The 17,641-nt window shown below is 43.8% G+C and overlaps 1 protein-coding gene across 2 annotated transcripts; it reads right to left on the reverse strand.

Annotated features, from left to right (window-relative positions):
• Window positions 1-571: 571 nt before the first annotated feature.
• On the reverse strand, window positions 572-14,517 carry SPDYC (speedy/RINGO cell cycle regulator family member C). 2 transcript variants are annotated; one of them, XM_073354844.2, is made up of 7 exons: window positions 14,445-14,517; window positions 9,580-9,836; window positions 8,723-8,781; window positions 4,282-4,367; window positions 2,728-2,899; window positions 1,584-1,890; window positions 572-885 (listed from the first exon to the last, which is right to left on the reverse strand). In XM_073354844.2, the coding sequence occupies exons 2-7, from the start codon at window positions 9,797-9,799 to the stop codon at window positions 818-820; spliced, it is 912 nt and encodes a 303-aa protein (XP_073210945.1). In that variant the 5' UTR covers window positions 9,800-9,836; window positions 14,445-14,517; the 3' UTR covers window positions 572-817. The 2 variants fall into 2 exon arrangements, with proteins under 2 accessions (XP_073210945.1, XP_073210948.1); XM_073354847.1 differs by lacking the exon at window positions 14,445-14,517 and adding an exon at window positions 14,367-14,422.
• Window positions 14,518-17,641: the final 3,124 nt, after the last annotated feature.

Consider the following 17,641-nt stretch of genomic DNA (forward strand, 5'->3'; position numbering starts at 1 on the left):
TTGATTCCACATCAATTATTTTACTTGCATCAGATACTGATCCAGATGAACTGTGGCAGAGAGCATTCAGCTTGGTCAGTGAAGTCACCACGGCCGTGACAGAAATGGCTTGTGTTGTATTTGTTAACCCTTGTGGTCATTCCCAGTAGATCAAGATAATGTGACCAACACTCCTAACATTGTGCAATTATTCTAGGTTAGAAAAGTGTGTTGTGTGTTAGCAGCCAGTACTAGTTGCTCTTAAAACAGAAGCCCAGTATTGATTACATTCTTCCCTCCCCCCCAATAAAGCCTTTTTGGTGCAAGTGGATATTACTGCCATTGAGTTCCCTTTGAGACCTGAAAGATTCAGATGCTCTGCTCAAACAGACCTACCAGCAATGTAAAAACTCTGATTTTCTTCTCCAGGAATCCCTCCTCCACACCTGTGTTCATCCCAAGCCTTAAACAAGTACAACCATGACACCATAGGTCACTGCTATACTCACTCAATATCAAGTTTTGTTGCCCTGATAATTGTTACATTCACCAGGATTCTCTATGAACAGAAAATAAACTTTTTTTCCTGGACATTTTTATTAAGAGCCTGTCCACCTATTACATTGGCATTTGCACATTAAATAAGGCACATTTGAATAGCTGCATCAGCAAGCAATTTTTTTAAATACATAAGTACTGCCCTGTCTTCCTGTTCACAACCAGAATATATTCATAAAGTGCGTGGGGAAAACATAGTTCTGTGAACAGCAGAATGAGAACAAGTCCAGTGCCACTTGCAGTTCCTTGGGAGGAGACATCTTGGTCCTGGAATAGTCAGTCATCCCACAGATCGCCAATCCATGCCGGTTCCATCAGGCTCCATAGTGACTCCTGGCTCCTGCAGGACTGCAGACCAAGAAACCCAAGAGGCTTAACATATAACCACACTTGCAAATCAAGTACCTATACACCTTACTGGGAAATACACAATTATAGCCACTAAACATTAAGTCAGTGGTTGGAGACCACACTGGCTCTTGGATTCCAATAAAACAGCAGACAGCATCTTGGTGCCAAGGACAGACTCCCAGAAGCAGAACTACTAGAGGGATACCCAGAGTCAGTACTTCTGGAGTGTCATCTAAAAGTCACACCCCACCTCTTTGCTGAATTCTGCCCAGAGAAATGCAGCATTGACTCTGGAGGCAGCACAATCCATGCTTAATTTTCCATTTATGGTTTACAGATGTATGTGGGTGGCCCTGAAAAAGTTAAAATCTAAAGGGCTCCCAATAGCAGGCAAGTCTGAGGAGTAAAACTGGCCCCTTTCTTTGCCATGCGAGAGGGATTGTTTCCAGTTTCCTGAAAGAAACCATTACACTTAGCCTAGAGGGCTAGTTCTTCAACATGGGGTTTAAATTAACTCAAGTACAGTAACTTGCTTATCCCTAGAATAGAAAGTGATTCCCATCAATTCATCTCACCACTAGTTATGAATATGGAAACTGGGCACTTAGGAACCCTATTTCTCTAAAAAAGTGTGCGCATCTTTCCAAATCAGATAACAGGGCTGGAGCCCGGGAGAGGGACTTGTCCCTACTTACTCTGCAGGCTATATGTTGCCACTGGATCCAGCATTATTTTATGAGGGAAGATAATAAAGTTCTGGGACCACTTGTTAGTGAATGGCAATAGGTCACCATCAGAAGTAATACTGGCACTTGGAGCATCTTCTGGGCTGCCTTCCTCTTCAGTCAGCTCACAAGTGCAGAGGGGGCAGCTTGGAGGTGTAACACCAGGTCCTCGGGGAAGTGAGTCCTTTTCATTCTTCAGGTAGCTTCTTAGTGCTCCACTGTGATGAAGGGGTCGTTCACGTGACCAAGCCCAGTGGGATGGCTCCTTTGACATTATCTAGATCAGAAGAGTATAGACCAGCCAATTTTTTTTCCTCGCCACTGAATCTTCCTGGATTCATTTAAAATTGTATTCAGTAAGATTTAAAACTAAGGCTATATATATCTTGTCATATCTAGTCGTTTTAGTGTATAGTGCAGGGGTGGCCAAACCATGGCTTGTGAGCCACATGTACAGTTAAAGTGTGGCTCGTCAAGCTCCTCCACTCCCCTATTCTCTAACTACCAGACTGGGGGTGGAGGAGCTTTGGACCCTGAGCCCCAGCAGGTGCATCCCAGCTCTTGAACTTCAGAAGATTGTTGTATGAGACTCAAAGGGTCACTAAGTTTGGCCACCCCTGGTATAAGGCTTCAAAGACAGTAAGAACTACAGTGTAGCATCTGAACATTCCCCACATGGATTTATTTATCAGACAGATTTATTGATGTAAGAATGCTTTGATCATAACTAAAGCTAGAACAGCAACTACTAATTAATGTTGGTGGGGAAAACATTTGTAGAACATAAAGGTTGTGACTGTTCAGTAGAATCCTAGCCATCGCTGATCCAAGAATCTTTAAACTTAAGTAGGATTCTGTACTAAGAGTGGTTTGAAAATCCTAGAGACTGAGGTTTTATTTAATGTCTGAGAAATAGCTAGACAGATGCACCCACTACGCTATTCCTGACCTTCCTAGTGTGCTAGCAGGGACACTTATCCTCCCATGGTCAGTTCCAGTTCCTATAAAGGGTTAAGGCCTGATTTGCATAAACTATTGATTCTAGTGACTATTAACGTGTTAGCCATAGTCCCAGTATTACAAGCATGTAAAAAATATGTCTGCCATGGCTAACCTCATCACAACAACGCCGGCTGACCACTGCTCGGTAGTTCATTTTAGCCCAGAAGCCATCCCTCAGTTTTAAGAACTGTGGGAACAGCTGCCGCCAGTTGTCACCAAGGGCCCAGGGAAAGATCTCATACTTGTAATCCTCTTCATCTTCCTCCATGTCATTAGCCAAGTACCTGCATCAGGAAAATGGGGCAAAACAGGCTATATCCACAGAAATTCTTCTAACCAGTGCTTCTCAGAAGCACTCAGCCTAGGAAGTTGTATGGTACAGCCTGGAATTGTTATATTAGCTTTCAGCGTAACAAGTGTTAAGCCTAAACACTCCAGCATTACATTGTATAAAAGAGGGAGCATTCTAAACCCACAGAACTCCACCGTAAGAGGCTTTTGCAAATCACTCATTTGCAATGAAAGCCAATGGTGTTTAGGTGCATACAATAGCGCGTGAGTTTTTCCTATAGGTGCACAGAATACAAGTGGATTATGTTGTAAATGAGTTCTCACACAACATACGTATGACAGTAGATACTGATTCTATTAGATGCGTATAGTTTGCAAGGTGATGTGATTAGTTTGGGATTGGATTGATGCTGTGTTTGCCCTTAACAGGAATAATGCTCATTCACACCAATGTAGCTCTACACCACTTTGAAAGAGTAAAGTATCCTTACAAGTGGGTCCATAGGCAGAAGAGCTTTAGAGTAAGAATCAGGCCTCAAGTGCCCATGCAGTATATTCAGCTGCAGGTGTCATACCTAAAACCTTAGTACACGAAGGAGGGATTGAAGAGCAACCCATAGAGGCCTCTCCTGCTACTAGATCATGGTGGAGGTGGAATTCACTTGCAAGCACTATGGGAGATTTCTGCAACTCCTGAAATAGTAATTATGTTAAGACGGGGGTGGGGATTTTTTACATTCTCTCTCTCATTCATATATAATAAAATGTGTAGGAGCCCGGTCATAGACCTGGACACCAATGTGCTAGGCACTATACAAACAGAATAAAATGCTCCTTATCCATAGAGAGAAAAAAGACATAAGTATGACTTCGGGATCCCTGCATCCAGCCCATGTAATTAAAATTCATCAGGATAAAACACAAATCAGTGGGATCATCATTAGCCTCTTGAAACAGAAGGTTAAAAAAAATATCTACTAGCCTCTACCCAATAATGAAGTCTAAAATTAGTGTTAGAGGGAAACCCTTTGAAATCATCTACTTAAGCTAACTGGAAACACTGCAAGTAAATTGTGCTTTTCCGATCTGGGGGACAATTATGGCTGATCAGTATGGCATGGGGAATTTTTGGGAGGCGGGGGGGTAGGTGCAGGGAGGTTTAAGTTGGGTATAACTTCTTCAGATACTGGTGTGCGCAATAGTGTCTGGGTCCACAGTAAACTATACTCCTAATAGCCATTCCTCCTGCCAAACCATTTGGTGGCATGGACTAGGTAACCCAATTCGTCTTCTCCATTCTGCTGTCTATGCATTATTTATATGGTGGGATTGTTACAGACTGGGATCACAAGATTAAGAGCCACAAGGTACTTACAGAGCAGTGAAAAGGTTCATCCGTGTGTATTCACTAATATGCAGGCCAGCACGTTTGAAGTAAGTCAGAGCCATGGCTAGAAGATACTAAACAAGAGTTACCTTTAATAGACCCAGTTCTGGATCAGAAGAAACAAAATATGTTCTATCTAGTATTTAAGTTTAAAAACAAAAGAAATTGAGCCATAAGGGGAGTGAGTGAAGAAAGGAAGCACTTTTGTGGAGGCTTGCTAATTATTTGTATTATCATAGCCCTTAGGAGCCTCAGTCATGGACCAAGACCCCATTATTCTAGTCCCTGTGCAAACACAGAACAAAACTTCCAAGTACAAGACAGGAGATGGAGGGATACAGACAGGGGCGTACAAGGAAACAATGAGACCGTGTTGGTCAGCACAATAAGCAGTGGTCTATGCACACCAGTTAGTTAACTGTTGGCAAAAAAAATTTCCTGTAAGCTTCATGGCAGAGGAATTTGAAGGTGGATAGAGTTAGCTCTCCAGACATTCACAGTGAGCTTCTCCCAAGCGTGACAGGCAGCATGGGAAAAAGCATATGACAGCTTAGGACTGTCGTTCATTTTAATGCAACATCTATAGAATCCCAAAGGTCCTTTACCAGAGTGATGGCTATAAGAAGTCAGACTGAGTGTCTGTACTAAGCAGTGCTTAATTTGTGCCAGGGCTGAGCCCCGGCACCTTGAGGCTTGGCAGTTCATACCCCCAGCACTTCTGGACTTGCTGCATCAGTTATGAATGTAATAAAATTGCTTGAGCCCCAGCACCTCTTTCATTACAAATTAAGCACTGGTTCTAAGCTCATCCATCCTCCCTGTGGAAGGAAAAGGCCTGGGTAGAGACCGTCGAATCGTGGAAGTCAACAAATGGCTACGCAGGTGGTGTTGGAGAGAAGGCTTTGGATTCTAGGACCATGGATGGTGTTCCAAGAAGGAGGAGTGCTAGGCAGAGACAGGCTCCACCTAACGAAGAGAGGGAAGAGCATCTTCGCAAGCACACTGGCTAATCTAGTGAGGAGGGCTTTAAACTAGGTTCACTGGGGGAAGGAGACCAAAGCCTTGAGGTAAGTGGGATACCGGGAGGAAGCACGAGCAGGAGTGCGTGAGAGGGGAGGGCTCCTGCCTCATACTGAGAAAGTGGGGCGATCAGCGGGTTATCTCAAGTGCCTATACACAAATGCATGAAGCCTGGGAAACAAGCAGGGAGAACTGGAAGTCCTGGCAAAGTCAAGAAATTACGATGCGATTGGAATAACAGAGACTTGGTGGGATAACTCACATGACTGGAGTACTGTCATGGATGGATATAAGCTGTTCAGGAAGGACAGACAGGGCAGAAAAGGTGGGGGAGTTGCATTGTATGTAAGAGAGCAGTATGACTGCTCAGAGCTCAAGTATGAAACTGCAGAAAAACCTAGATTGGATTAAGTTTGGAAGTGTGAGCAACAAGAGTGATGTCCTGGTGGGAATCTGTTATAGACTACGAGACCAGGGGGATGAGGTGGACGAGGCTTTCTTCCGGCAACTCACGGAAGTTATTAGATCGCAGGCCCTGGTTCTCATTGGGAGACTTCAATCACCCTGATATCTGCTGGGAGAGCAATACAGCGGTGCACAGACAATCCAGGAAGTTTTTGGAAAATGTAGGGGACAATTTCCTGGTGCAAGTGCTGGAGGAACCAACTAGGGGCAGAGCTCTTCTTGACCTGCTGCTCACAAACCGGGAAGAATTAGTAGGGGAAGCAAAAGTGGATGGGAACCTGGGAGGCAGTGACCATGAGATGATCAAGTTCAGGATCCTAACACAAGGAAGAAAAGAAAGCAGCAGAATACGGACCCTGGACTTCAAAAAAGCAGACTTTGACTCCCTCAGGGAACTGATGGGCAAGATCCCCTGGGAGAATAACATGAGGGGGAAAGGAGTCCAGGAGAGCTGGCTGTATTATAAAGAATCCTTATTGAGGTTACAGGGACAAACCATCCCGATGTGTAGAAAAAATAGTAAATATGGCAGGCGACCAGCTTGGCTTAACAGTGAAATCCTTGCTGATCTTAAATACAAAAAAGAAGCTTACAAGAAGTGGAAGATTGGACAAATGACTAGGGATGAGTATAAAAATATTGCTCGGGCATGCAGGAGTGAAATCAGGAAGGCCAAATCACACCTGGAGTTGCAGCTAGCAAGAGATGTTAAGAGTAACAAGAAGGGTTTCTTCAGGTATGTTAGCAACAAGAAGAAAGTCAAGGAAAGTGTGGGCCCCTTACTGAATGAGGGAGGCAACCTAGTGACAGAGGATGTGGAAAAAGGTAATGTACTCAATGCTTTGTTTGCCTCTGTCTTCACGAGCAAGGTCAGCTCCCAGACTACTGCACTGTGCAGCACAGCATGGTGAGGAGGTGACCAGCCCTTTGTGGAGAAAGAAGCGGTTCGGGACTATTTAGAAAAGCTGGACGTGCACAAGTCCATGGGGCTGGATGCACTGCATCCGAGAGTGCTAAAGGAGTTGGCAGATGTGATTGCAGAGCCATTGGTCATTATCTTTGAAAACTCATGGTGATCGGGGGAAGTCCCGGACGACTGGAAAAAGGCTAACGTAGTGCTCATCTTTAAAAAAGGGAAGAAGGAGGATCCTGGGAACTACAGGCCAGTCGGCCTCACCTCAGTCCCTGGAAAAATCATGGAGCAAGGTCCTCAAGGAATCAATTCTGAAGCACTTAGAGAGGAAAGTGATCAGGAACAGTCAGCATGGATTCACCAAGGGCAAGTCATGCCTGACTAATCTAATTACCTTCTATGACGAGATAACTGGTTCTGTGGATGAAGGGAAAGCAGTGGATGTGTTGTTCCTTGACTTTAGCAAAACTTTTGACACTGTCTCCCACAGTATTCTTGCCAGCAAGTTAAAGTAGTATGGGCTGGATGAATGGACTATAAGTGATCAATGGCTCCATGTCTAGTTGGCAGCTGGTATGAAGCGGAGTGCCCCAAGGGTCGGTCCTGGGGCCGGTTTTGCTCAATATCTTCATAAATGATCTGGAGGATGGTGTGGATTGCACCCTCAGGAAGTTTGCAGATGATGCTAAACTGGGAGGAGAGGTAGATACACTGCTGAGTAGGGATAGGATACAGAGGGACCTAGACAAATTGGAGGATTGGGCCAAAAGAAATCTGATGAGATTCAACAAGGACAAGCGCAGAGTCCTGCACTTAGGATGGAAGAATCCAATGCACCGCTACAGACTAGGGACCAAATGGCTCGGCAGCAGTTTTGCAGAAAAGGACCTAGGGGTTACAGTGGACGAGAAGCTGGATATGAGTCAACAGTGTGCCCTTGTTGCAAAGAAGGCCAATGGCATTTTGGGATGTATATGTAGGGACATTGCCAGCAGATCGAGGGATGTGATCGTTCCCCTCTATTCGATACCGGTGAGGCCTCATCTGGAGTACTGTGTCCAGTTTTGGGCCCCATACTACAAGAAGGATGTGGAAAAATTGGAAAGAGGTCCAGCGGAGGGCACATGGAACACATGAGTTATGAGGAAAGGCTGAGGGAACTGGGGATATTTAGTCTATGGAAGAGAAGAATGAGGGGGGATTTGATAGCTGCTTTCAACTACCTGAAAGGGGGGTCCAAAGAGGATGGCTCTAGACTGTTCTCAGTGGTAGCAGATGGCAGAACAAGGAATAATGGTCTCAAGTTTCAGTGGGGGAGATTTAGGTTGGATATTAGGAAAAACTTTTTCACTAGGAGGGTGGTGAAACACTAGTATGCGTTACCTAGGGAGGTGGTGGAATCTCCTTCCTTGGAAGTTTTTAAGGTCAGGCTTGACAAAGCCCTGGCTGGGATGATTTAATTGGGGATCAGTCCTGCTCTGAGCAGGGGTTGGACTAGATGACCTCCTGAGGTCCCTTCCAACCCTGATATTCTATGATTCATTACCACTCCCTACAGTTTTCCCAAGGGCTAAAGCCTCATGGTTTCTCTCAGCCTAGAATGGGATTTATGGAAAGTTTGAAGAAAAGTGGTGGAGTCATTTGAGTTATGAATGCAAAAATATCAGTCTTCAGTGGTGATGAGGCCCTGGCCCTTGTGTTGAAGTTTGATTTATAAGTTAGAGATCATAGAATATTAGGGTTGAAAGAGACCTCAGGAGGTCATCTAGTCCAATCTCCTGCTCAAAAGCAGGACCAACACCAACTAAATCATCCCAGCCAAGGCTTTGTCAAGCTGGGCCTTAAAAATCTCTAAGGATGGAGACTCCACCACCTCCCTAGGTAACCCCATTCCAGTGCTTCACCACCCTCCTAGTGAAATAAGATACTGCGTAAGAGTCAAAAAGTTAGAGTCATTAAACTACTGTGCATTGCTATTTAGAAAGGTTGTTATAAGGAAGTTGAAAGGAAGTAGGAGCATGAGGGACATACCTTATCTGAAATTTTGTAGCATATGTCCATAGACAAGAACTCTTGTACCAAGTCATCCTCTGGTAAAGGGAAGAAAAAGTGAGGCAGCTGTATTTAGTTGTTTCATATTGTTCAAAGATTGTTGCTTTCAGAATGTGAGTACTGTTTCCTACTCTAGCAATGGTGGAATCTTTGCAAGAATCTCTCTAGAGTGACCTGCCAAGGTAGTTTATAGCATGAATTTAGAACATGGTTCCAACACTGTTCTCAGACAAGAGACTTTCACAGCCTGTGGTCAAAGAAAATTGCTGGAACTCTACTAAATATAGCAGCTTAAACATAGCTGTAGCTAGCAGTGCCATACTCCCAGAGTGGGTAAAGTCTAGACTTCCATCAAACTATTCCATTTCTAAAATGGAATTTTAAGTATTTTGCACTTATGAGACTTTGTTCAAGGTTCTCAGAGCACTTTAGAACAGTGGTATCATCCAACATTTAGAGGTGGAGATAAGGGAATTAAGTCAAAGAATTTTTTTTCCTTGAGAAACCCACATTTCCTTACTCCCCATACTGTGTGCTAAACACAGATAACATTCCCCTTTTCAAGCAGTTGCCAACTTGAACAGTCAAATCATCAACTTGAATCCTCCAGATCATTTAAAATTTATCTTGGATACAAAGCTTATCTTGTTACAGACAGTTAAAAATACCCCTTCCCTGCAATTCCCTACTTGGGTTTACTGCCAGTGGGTCACTGCAGTCTTATCCAGCCTTGGGAACCCATTCCCAATACACAATACAGTTTTGTACACCATCTTTTGTCTAAACTGTATATCCCAAGATGCTGGACAGTTTGAATGACTGGTCTTGCCTCCTACCCAGTAGGTTGAAGAAGGCTTCTTGCTCTTCTTGGTGTAGATGGAATGGAGGTCGCTGCATGCTTTTCAGCACTGCTATGGAATGCTCTCTCTCAGGGATTCGCATCCTGCTAAGTGCTCCAATGCCCTTTGTGCTGTTGTGATGCGGCCTCATGTTCCCTGGCTTCACCCCAGTGGTGACCACAGGAGGTACATGGGAAATACTCTGAGTATGCCTCATTTTTTTTACTGGTATTAGTGGAGGCTCAGGGGCTTTTCTGCAGTGGAAAGGGATTAAGAAGTAGAATTAACAGAATTGGTAATTCAATAGGAAGCTCTTTCAGTAAAGGTTACCATTTCCAAGTCAAGCTTCAATCAGTAGCAATCAAGAGCTGTTATCACATAATGGCTGTTTGGTGGCCTGTGAGATATTAGTTATTGGTTTTGTAAAACAGATAACTATCCACTGGGAAGTGGATTAAGACCCATCACAACAATTGAAGTTGGACAGCCGCCTTCATTGGCGCAGTCAGCCTTTGAGTTACATAGATTGAATACCGTTCTTCTTTAGAGGCAGGCTTAAGGCATGGTGGCACCCAGTTAGAGCATTGAGAGACAGTTCGCACTGCTACTGCCCATGTTGCACCTGTTCTAGATACACAACAATAACTTGCGTTTCCACAATTGTCAAGCTGTCATGCCCACCAGCACTAGATGGGGGGGGCGACACAAAACAAAAAAAACCTTGACCAATCCAGTTTCGCTGTCCAAGCTGAGTAAACGTTTTGAAAAAAAAGGAAAAGCAAATTAGGTTTAAAAAAAACAAAGCAAAACCTAAGGTCTATGTTTTCACAAGATCCTAATGATTATGGGTACTCGAGACACCTTAAAGGGGTCTGATTTTCAGAAAGCACAGAGCACCTACTCTCTGAAAAATCAGGCCCATTTAAAGTGTCTCGAGTTCAGCACCTGCAATCATTAGGATCTTGTAAAAATTGAGACCTTAGTTTTTAAATCAAAGATTTTTTTTCTTTACAACGTACTTAATCAAGATAAATGAATGTAAGGGCAATGGGGAGAAAAATCCCTCCAAAATGAAAATAAGTCAGTAGTTGAATACATACAGACAAACCAAGGGAATAATGGTCCCTCTGCTAGCCTTTCAAAATTACTGCTCATTATACATCCAATGCTGCAGCACAAGACTATCAATTTACATTCTCTGTTTATTAATTCAGAATATCCTGCCTTTGCCATGCAGTGTGGAACTCCGTGACTCATTAGATATATGGTGCTGACTTGTATAAATCTAAAGGAAAAGCTTAACTTGTTTTAAAACTCCTGTAACTATGTTTTAAATCACTCCTACAATACTCTGAACTTGCAAAGAGCCTTTTGCCAAAACTTGAGCACAGATTTACCAATCTAAACATTTAACTGTTTTTAAAAATAAGAGCTTTAACCATTTAACTGTGCATGTGGGATGGGGAAGGAGGGAGCCATACAACAATACCTGTTAAATTTAAAAGGATAAAGTCAGCAGAGATAGGTGAAAATGGAACTGTGTAATTAATCATGCTAAAGACACATCAATCATTAGTGCCTTAAAGCCTTCCAAAATACTAGTTTAGACCTCTGAATTCCCATTTAAAATTCCCTGTACAACACACACTCAGCCAGTTACTTGTTTTAGGGTGAAGAGTAGGTGTTAAGACATTGTCAAATCTGTTATTATAGATTAGGATCTAAACTCCGCCCCTCCTTTTTAATCCATTTGCAGAACTATGGTCCCACCAACTCAAACCGATATTTCCAATACCATTTTCTAACCCAATAACTAATTTACACACCGAACAGAGAGAAAGTAATTAACATACAGGTGTCAGGATTACCATAGACAGTGAGAAAAATTATAATATAAAAACTTTCACAAAGGAGATGTTTTCCCATTCCTTTTAAGGTGTTTGCCCTGGTCCTATATTTCTGTCTATGAATGCATTTAGCTAGAATACCCACATTTAAGTACTTTAGAAAGTAATACAAGACTATATTTTGGGAAAGGAATATTACTACAGTAACTGACCACGCTCTCTGGTAGGAACACCAGGCGGGCAGAATGGGGCAAGCCCCTGTGCCCGCTCCTTGGCAGGAGCGCCAGGTGGGCGGGTGGAGGGGGGCAAGCCAAACAACCTTATAACGGAACGTTGCACAACTTTAAACGAGTATGTTCTCTAATAGCTCAGCAAACTAATAATGAAAGAATGTTAACTGGGATGACATTAAGTGAGGAGTTACTGTATGTCAGACCTACTATGAGTGGAGAGAATCTCAAATCACCTCATGTTTAATTTCCACATGCTTTCCATCCCTATAACCTTGTCAGGCCCCACATCTTTGTTCAGCTTGTTTTTCCAACCTTCCCTCCTCCCCCGCCAACTTCACCAACTGTTTCCTAACTTAAACACCTTCCCCCTACCTCCACTTCCCCCCAAAAGAAAGTAGTTTAAGTTTAGTGGTCTCTTCCCAGCAAGTGGTAAATAAAATTAAACTGGAAAACAGGATTTAAAATTTGTTCTGAAGTCTAAACAATTGTTTCCTACACCTACACAAGCCACAGGGATTTTTTTGGCCTCCATTTGACCATTCCGATAATATTTTTAACAATCTCACCAAAAAATTAATATGTAGGTATTCTGTAACCTCTTAAAGTCCATTCCTCACAGGAGGCAATGGAAATAACATTTATAGAGAGAAAATACTTATTCAACAGCAAGACTAATCAACTCTACCAGACAGACCTTCTATGACTGCTGACCCCATATGGTATGTAATATTCTTCAAGAATGAATTTTAATTAGTGAATTACCACCAGTCTAGATAATTAATACAACATTGGGTAAGAGAGATCATTTCTCTCTCTCTTTGGGGACATGAGGCAGAAGACAGGCAATTTGTCTCAAATGTAGATTGAATTCCCCCATTTAAAAGGTTTCCCTTCCTAAAGTGAGTGTCAAATCCAACATACTAGTTTTCTTCTTCTCTCCTATCCCCACCCTACTTTTCATCTGTACAAGCATCCTCCTAACCTTTAATGTAAAACCAATCCCAAGAATACCACTAATTAACCTTGAAGTTCCCAGAATCACTTTCAGGGCACACACTATTAAAACAGTTTGATGGGTCTAATCCTTGCATCCTTTTTTAGGCATAGAGTGAGTGAGTGTGTGTGTGTATACACAGCTGGAATACCAAATAATTTCTAAGTGATCAAAATGCCTCCATGCAGGATATCACTTGGTAGTTCTACTACTATGAATTCAGATCCTGCAACTCTGAAACAATCAAGCAGTACATGTTGCCATTATATACTATAGCCCTTTTCAAGTGCATGCACTATCCCAATTTTACAGAGAAGAAAAAACTGGGGCACAGAGATGTGAAGCAACTTTGCTCCAAGACTCAGAATAAGGTATGGAACCTGGGCATTCCAATGCCTAGTTCTGTGCTCTAAGCACTAGTCAACACTCCATTCCAGAGCTGGGAATAGAATAGAAGCCCTCTGCTTTAACTAATGGACATGCTATCTAGCCACAGCCTACCTGGCCATTTTAAGTACCTACTTAGACATATAACCTTTCCCCCCAGCCCCATTTAATTTTTCAACACCTCAAATGAAGCAAAAGTGATCCATTTTCATATTTTTGAAATTAACTATGGACTGTAGAGGTCACAATTGCCAGTTTTAGCAAACACGGTATCCAGTTTGGAATGACCTGGGGCCAATACCACATGGCAGTTTTGACCCAACACCTGGGCTTCTTGGAATTAAAGGAAGTTTGGGGCTTTGCATGGACTTAAGTCACCAAACTTTGACCACATAACTCAGCCCATCAGGCTAAAGCAATTGGCAAATTTAAGGCAAGAAAGATTTTCACCTCAGATTTCCACATCTGGGGTTGTTTTGTGTTTATTTTTAAGAGCTAGACTAAAGTCAGATGAAACCCAACCATTTTGGGCACTTACAAATATCAAACAAAGGTTTAGGCTCATGGACCTTTGTGGAGAGCCTAAGCCACCACATTAAATGGGGCAGATCTAATTCACCAAAAATCAGCCTTTCAGGCAAATGTAGGGTTCATAAGAAAAGGGGAGGAAACAGTTTGCACAAACCAAGCCAGCTGTATTTCACCCTTCAGCTTTACCCACTATCCCCTTAGTCTATATGGCAGCTATAAGAAGAGTATTTGGGGGTGGGGGGAGCATTGGTGCCTTATTTCCCTCAGGTAGGGGAAATGATTGGGTATCTTTCACACACACACGCCCAAATACATACACAAAGGTACATTGTTACCCCCTCAGTATGTGTAGTGGAATAATATGAAAGGGCTTTTTACACCACCGCCTTACCCATTACAGCAGGGCATGAGGGTGGTAGGAGGGACATTTCTGGGGTCACCACTGACACCCCACGTGATGCATTATTACCACATTGGTGCATGGAGCCAATACTACGCCCTCAGTATCTGGGGTGACCCTCCCACACACACCTTGGTGCCTCGCTCATGCCCGGGGGAGCGGGGGCGGGAAATGTAAGGCACCATTTTGAGGAAGAACAGAGATTCCCTTTTCCAGGCAAAGGAGCCTCCAATTTACCCCACAGTTTTAATATGGGGAATGGTTAATACCTATTACCCACCCTCATTGCCCCTAGGGGGCCAAGGGGGGAGCGTGAGGGAAAGGGAGGGAGCCGCTACTCCTCCCGTTGTGGCTCCTCCCTACCAACTGCTTTTCCCGCCTCCCCCGCTCACCTGAGCAGAGCAACCAAGCAGCGCGCACGCGCGCAGCAATCACGCAGAGGTGGTATCAACCTTACCCCGCCCCCTTACCCACTGTTGGCTTCTATAGGCTCAATCCTGCCAGCTCCTAGCCAATCAGCGATGGGTAGACCGGCCTCTCGCAGACCCCTGTCAATCAAAGAGCAGGAAGTCAGAGGCGGGACTTCAGTCCCTATTAGCCCGGGGGAATGGGCCGTGGGGGAGGGGAGGGGTGTTGCTGAGAGCGTAGGCTAAGTTCCACTTCACATGGCTCTGGGCTCCAGGGGCTCTATTTGAGGCCCACACAGCAACTCTCATTATGTATTTATTATAGGGTCCCCTGCAAACATAACTTCCTATAGCAGCATGTATATCAGGTCAAGCTGCCCCCATCCCACACTTTGGAGTCAGGACTCCTGGGTTTTATTGGATTCTGATGAGGTTTCTGGGAGCTATTCAGACTCCCAGCCAATAAGTCTAAAGGGATATTTATTATAGAGTCACCTGTCAATATAGCTTCCTATAGGAACTTGTATGTCAGAGCATGGTGAAATCAGCCCACATTTAGCACAACAGAGTCAGGACTCCTAGGTTACATTCCCAGCTCACCATGTGACCCTAGTGTGTGGCAAGTCACATACCAGCCTGGACCTCCCATCCTTTGTCCAAATGTCCCTGTTATTTTGCAGCGGTGAGGGTGACAGCTAAAACAAAGTCTCACTGGGGCTCAGGAAGCACAACACATCAAGAGCAGTGCCGTGACTAGATTATCAGACATGGTTGTGTGAGCTACAAAGCCTCAAGATCCCTGCATGGCATGCACAGCTATAGTCTAGTCTAATACATGCACAACTGCCAGCTTGTCAAAGTCCCCAATCTGCCATACAGTTTAACAGAAAAAAACTGCCATCCACTTTAACACACACACACATACCTACCTGTCATCCATTTTAAAGCACATACAACTGGCTTCCAGACAGTCTTAAATACACACACACCCTTTCAGATTAACACACACTTCTGCCATTCAGTTTTGCACATGCAAAGGAACACCTGATGCCCAGTTTTACACACATATCTGCCATCCTATTTTACTTTACTTAGCCCTTAAAATTCAGATTACAATGCCCATCATACTGACCAATATTGTCTAATTGTTTCCTTGTACTACCCATCTGTCTGTATCAATCTGTTGTCTCATATCTTATACTTCGATTGGAAGATATTTGGAGCAGGCATCATCTTTTTGTTCTGTGTTTGTACGGTGCGTAGCACAACGCAGTCCTGGTCCATGACTGGGGCTCCTAGGTGCTATAATAATAATAAGTTAATAAATAAATATCCTGATGGAAAGGCATTTGCAAGGCCTGAAACACAATAGGTTAATGTACTTGGCTATCAATTCTATGCACATGGGTTCAAATTTTAGTTTAGGTCACAAGCGAAAAGGTCCTTGGTGCCTTATTTGTGTGCATTGCAAGCATATTTGGCAGTCAGCTCAAGGGAGCTCTGGACTGGAAAATCAGTCAGTACTGTGGGATAAGATCGAGATGTATTGGAAAAACCGTGTGTAGTGAGAACAAAGGGCCCAGCACTACTTAGACATTTACATGAGTGGTGGATATAATTTGCTACCAAATTAGAACAGTGGAATTTTACACACCCACTTTTGAACTCACTTTGCACTGGTGTAAATGACTACCAAAGGTGAAGGGCAGTGCAGAAACAGACCCCCAGACTATAACAGCAGTACTGCTGAACCATCTTGAGAAGTATTGGTTTGGCAGAGCTATGTGGTGAATCTGGGATTAGAAGGGTATTGCAAATCAGGAGAAATTAACAGTATAAGGGATGTTTCCAGCAACTGCCCACACCAGAATGCTAGGCATATGCTTTACTTTCTTGAGCACTAAATTAACTCACAAATAAAATGAAAGGTTTCAGAGTAACAGCCGTGTTAGTCTGTATTCGCAAAAAGAAAAGGAGTACTTGTGGCACCTTAGAGACTAACCAATTTATTTGAGCATAAGCTTTCGTGAGCTACAGCTCACTTCATCGGATGCTTATGCTCAAATAAATTGGTTAGTCTCTAAGGTGCCACAAGTACTCCTTTTGTTTTTGCAAATAAAATGAAGCACAAGGTTGTTTGTTTTGCAATAATTTTATTCAATAATAGAGTCACAGAACTGCATTTAATTTAGTTAAATACATTTGCACCCTGAAGGATTTCTTGCAGGAAAGACTGAGCATCTCAGATACAGAAGTGTTCACTTTCTGATGCAAGTGAACAGTAAGACAGAGTCAGATCTGTTACCATAGTGGCAGGGAGGTGACAAATGCAGAATAGAGAGGATACTTTATTCTCTCTGATCTCTCTCTTTCGCTTCTTAATGCTCTCAGGACTATAGCACGTACTATAGCACGGGGTGCAGCATATTTTTCACTTGTGTAGGAAATTTTACAGTCAAACTTACCACTGATATCCAAGGATCTCACAGCATTATCTCATAGTATCCTTATCCCTATTTTACATCTGGAAAAACTAAGGTACACAGAGCTTACTTGCCCAAGGTCACTCACATGGCAAGTCAGTGCCAGAGCTACAAATGGAACCCCAAGAGTCCTGACTTCCAGCACCACCCCACTCTAACCCACTAGATCCCACTCCCCTCCTAGAACTGGGAAAGAACCCAGCAGATATAGCTCCCACTCTTGTGCCCTATCTATTGTCCCACAGCGTCACCCCCACCCCAGACCTGAGGGACCCACTTCTCCCCTCAGGGCAGAGCTGGTGGGGAGGTGACGAGAGGGGAATCTGGGATGAGAACATACCCAACTCATTTCACACACGCAGAGTCCACCATAGGTCTGTTCTATAATCTGCCCCATCGCCCCTAGCAACAACTGTTCCTTCCTCATTGGCCAGCAATGGGGATTTTTCTGATTAGAGGAGACCCATGACGCTAGACCAATCAGCAGGGGCCACGGGACCCTCTTTACCCCTTAGCGGTGGAAGGCGGACGATACCAAGTAGACACTGGGACCGTACCGTCTGAAATAGTGGGGGGCAGCAGGGAATTGTGAATTTGATTCAGCTCTGCTGCATCCCGAAACGGGGGAGCTGGTTGGGTTCGAATTGTAACGCTCGATGCTCTAAGTAAGGGAGGGTCTGAGGCGAGACCCCGGGGCGTGGCTGGAGCTAGTCCCCGTAGAGGTGAATTGGGTGGGGTTTCTACGATGTGTACAGATGGTACATCCCAAACGGAAGT

This window comes from Lepidochelys kempii, chromosome 7 (assembly GCF_965140285.1).
Source record: "Lepidochelys kempii isolate rLepKem1 chromosome 7, rLepKem1.hap1, whole genome shotgun sequence".
NCBI lineage: Eukaryota > Metazoa > Chordata > Testudines > Cheloniidae > Lepidochelys > Lepidochelys kempii.

Bases quoted from the DNA above. Each gene is read 5' to 3' on its own strand.
- SPDYC (XM_073354844.2), bottom strand. From the start codon at position 9,799: ATGAGGCATACTCAGAGTATTTCCCATGTACCTCCTGTGGTCACCACT. The intron at 8,782-9,579 runs GTAGGAGGCAAG...TCCCTTTACCAG, and splicing joins AGCCTTCTTCAACCTACTGG to AGGATGACTTGGTACAAGAG. The intron at 1,891-2,727 runs GTTAGCCATGGC...CTTCTGATCTAG, and splicing joins GCCGGCGTTGTTGTGATGAG to ATAATGTCAAAGGAGCCATC.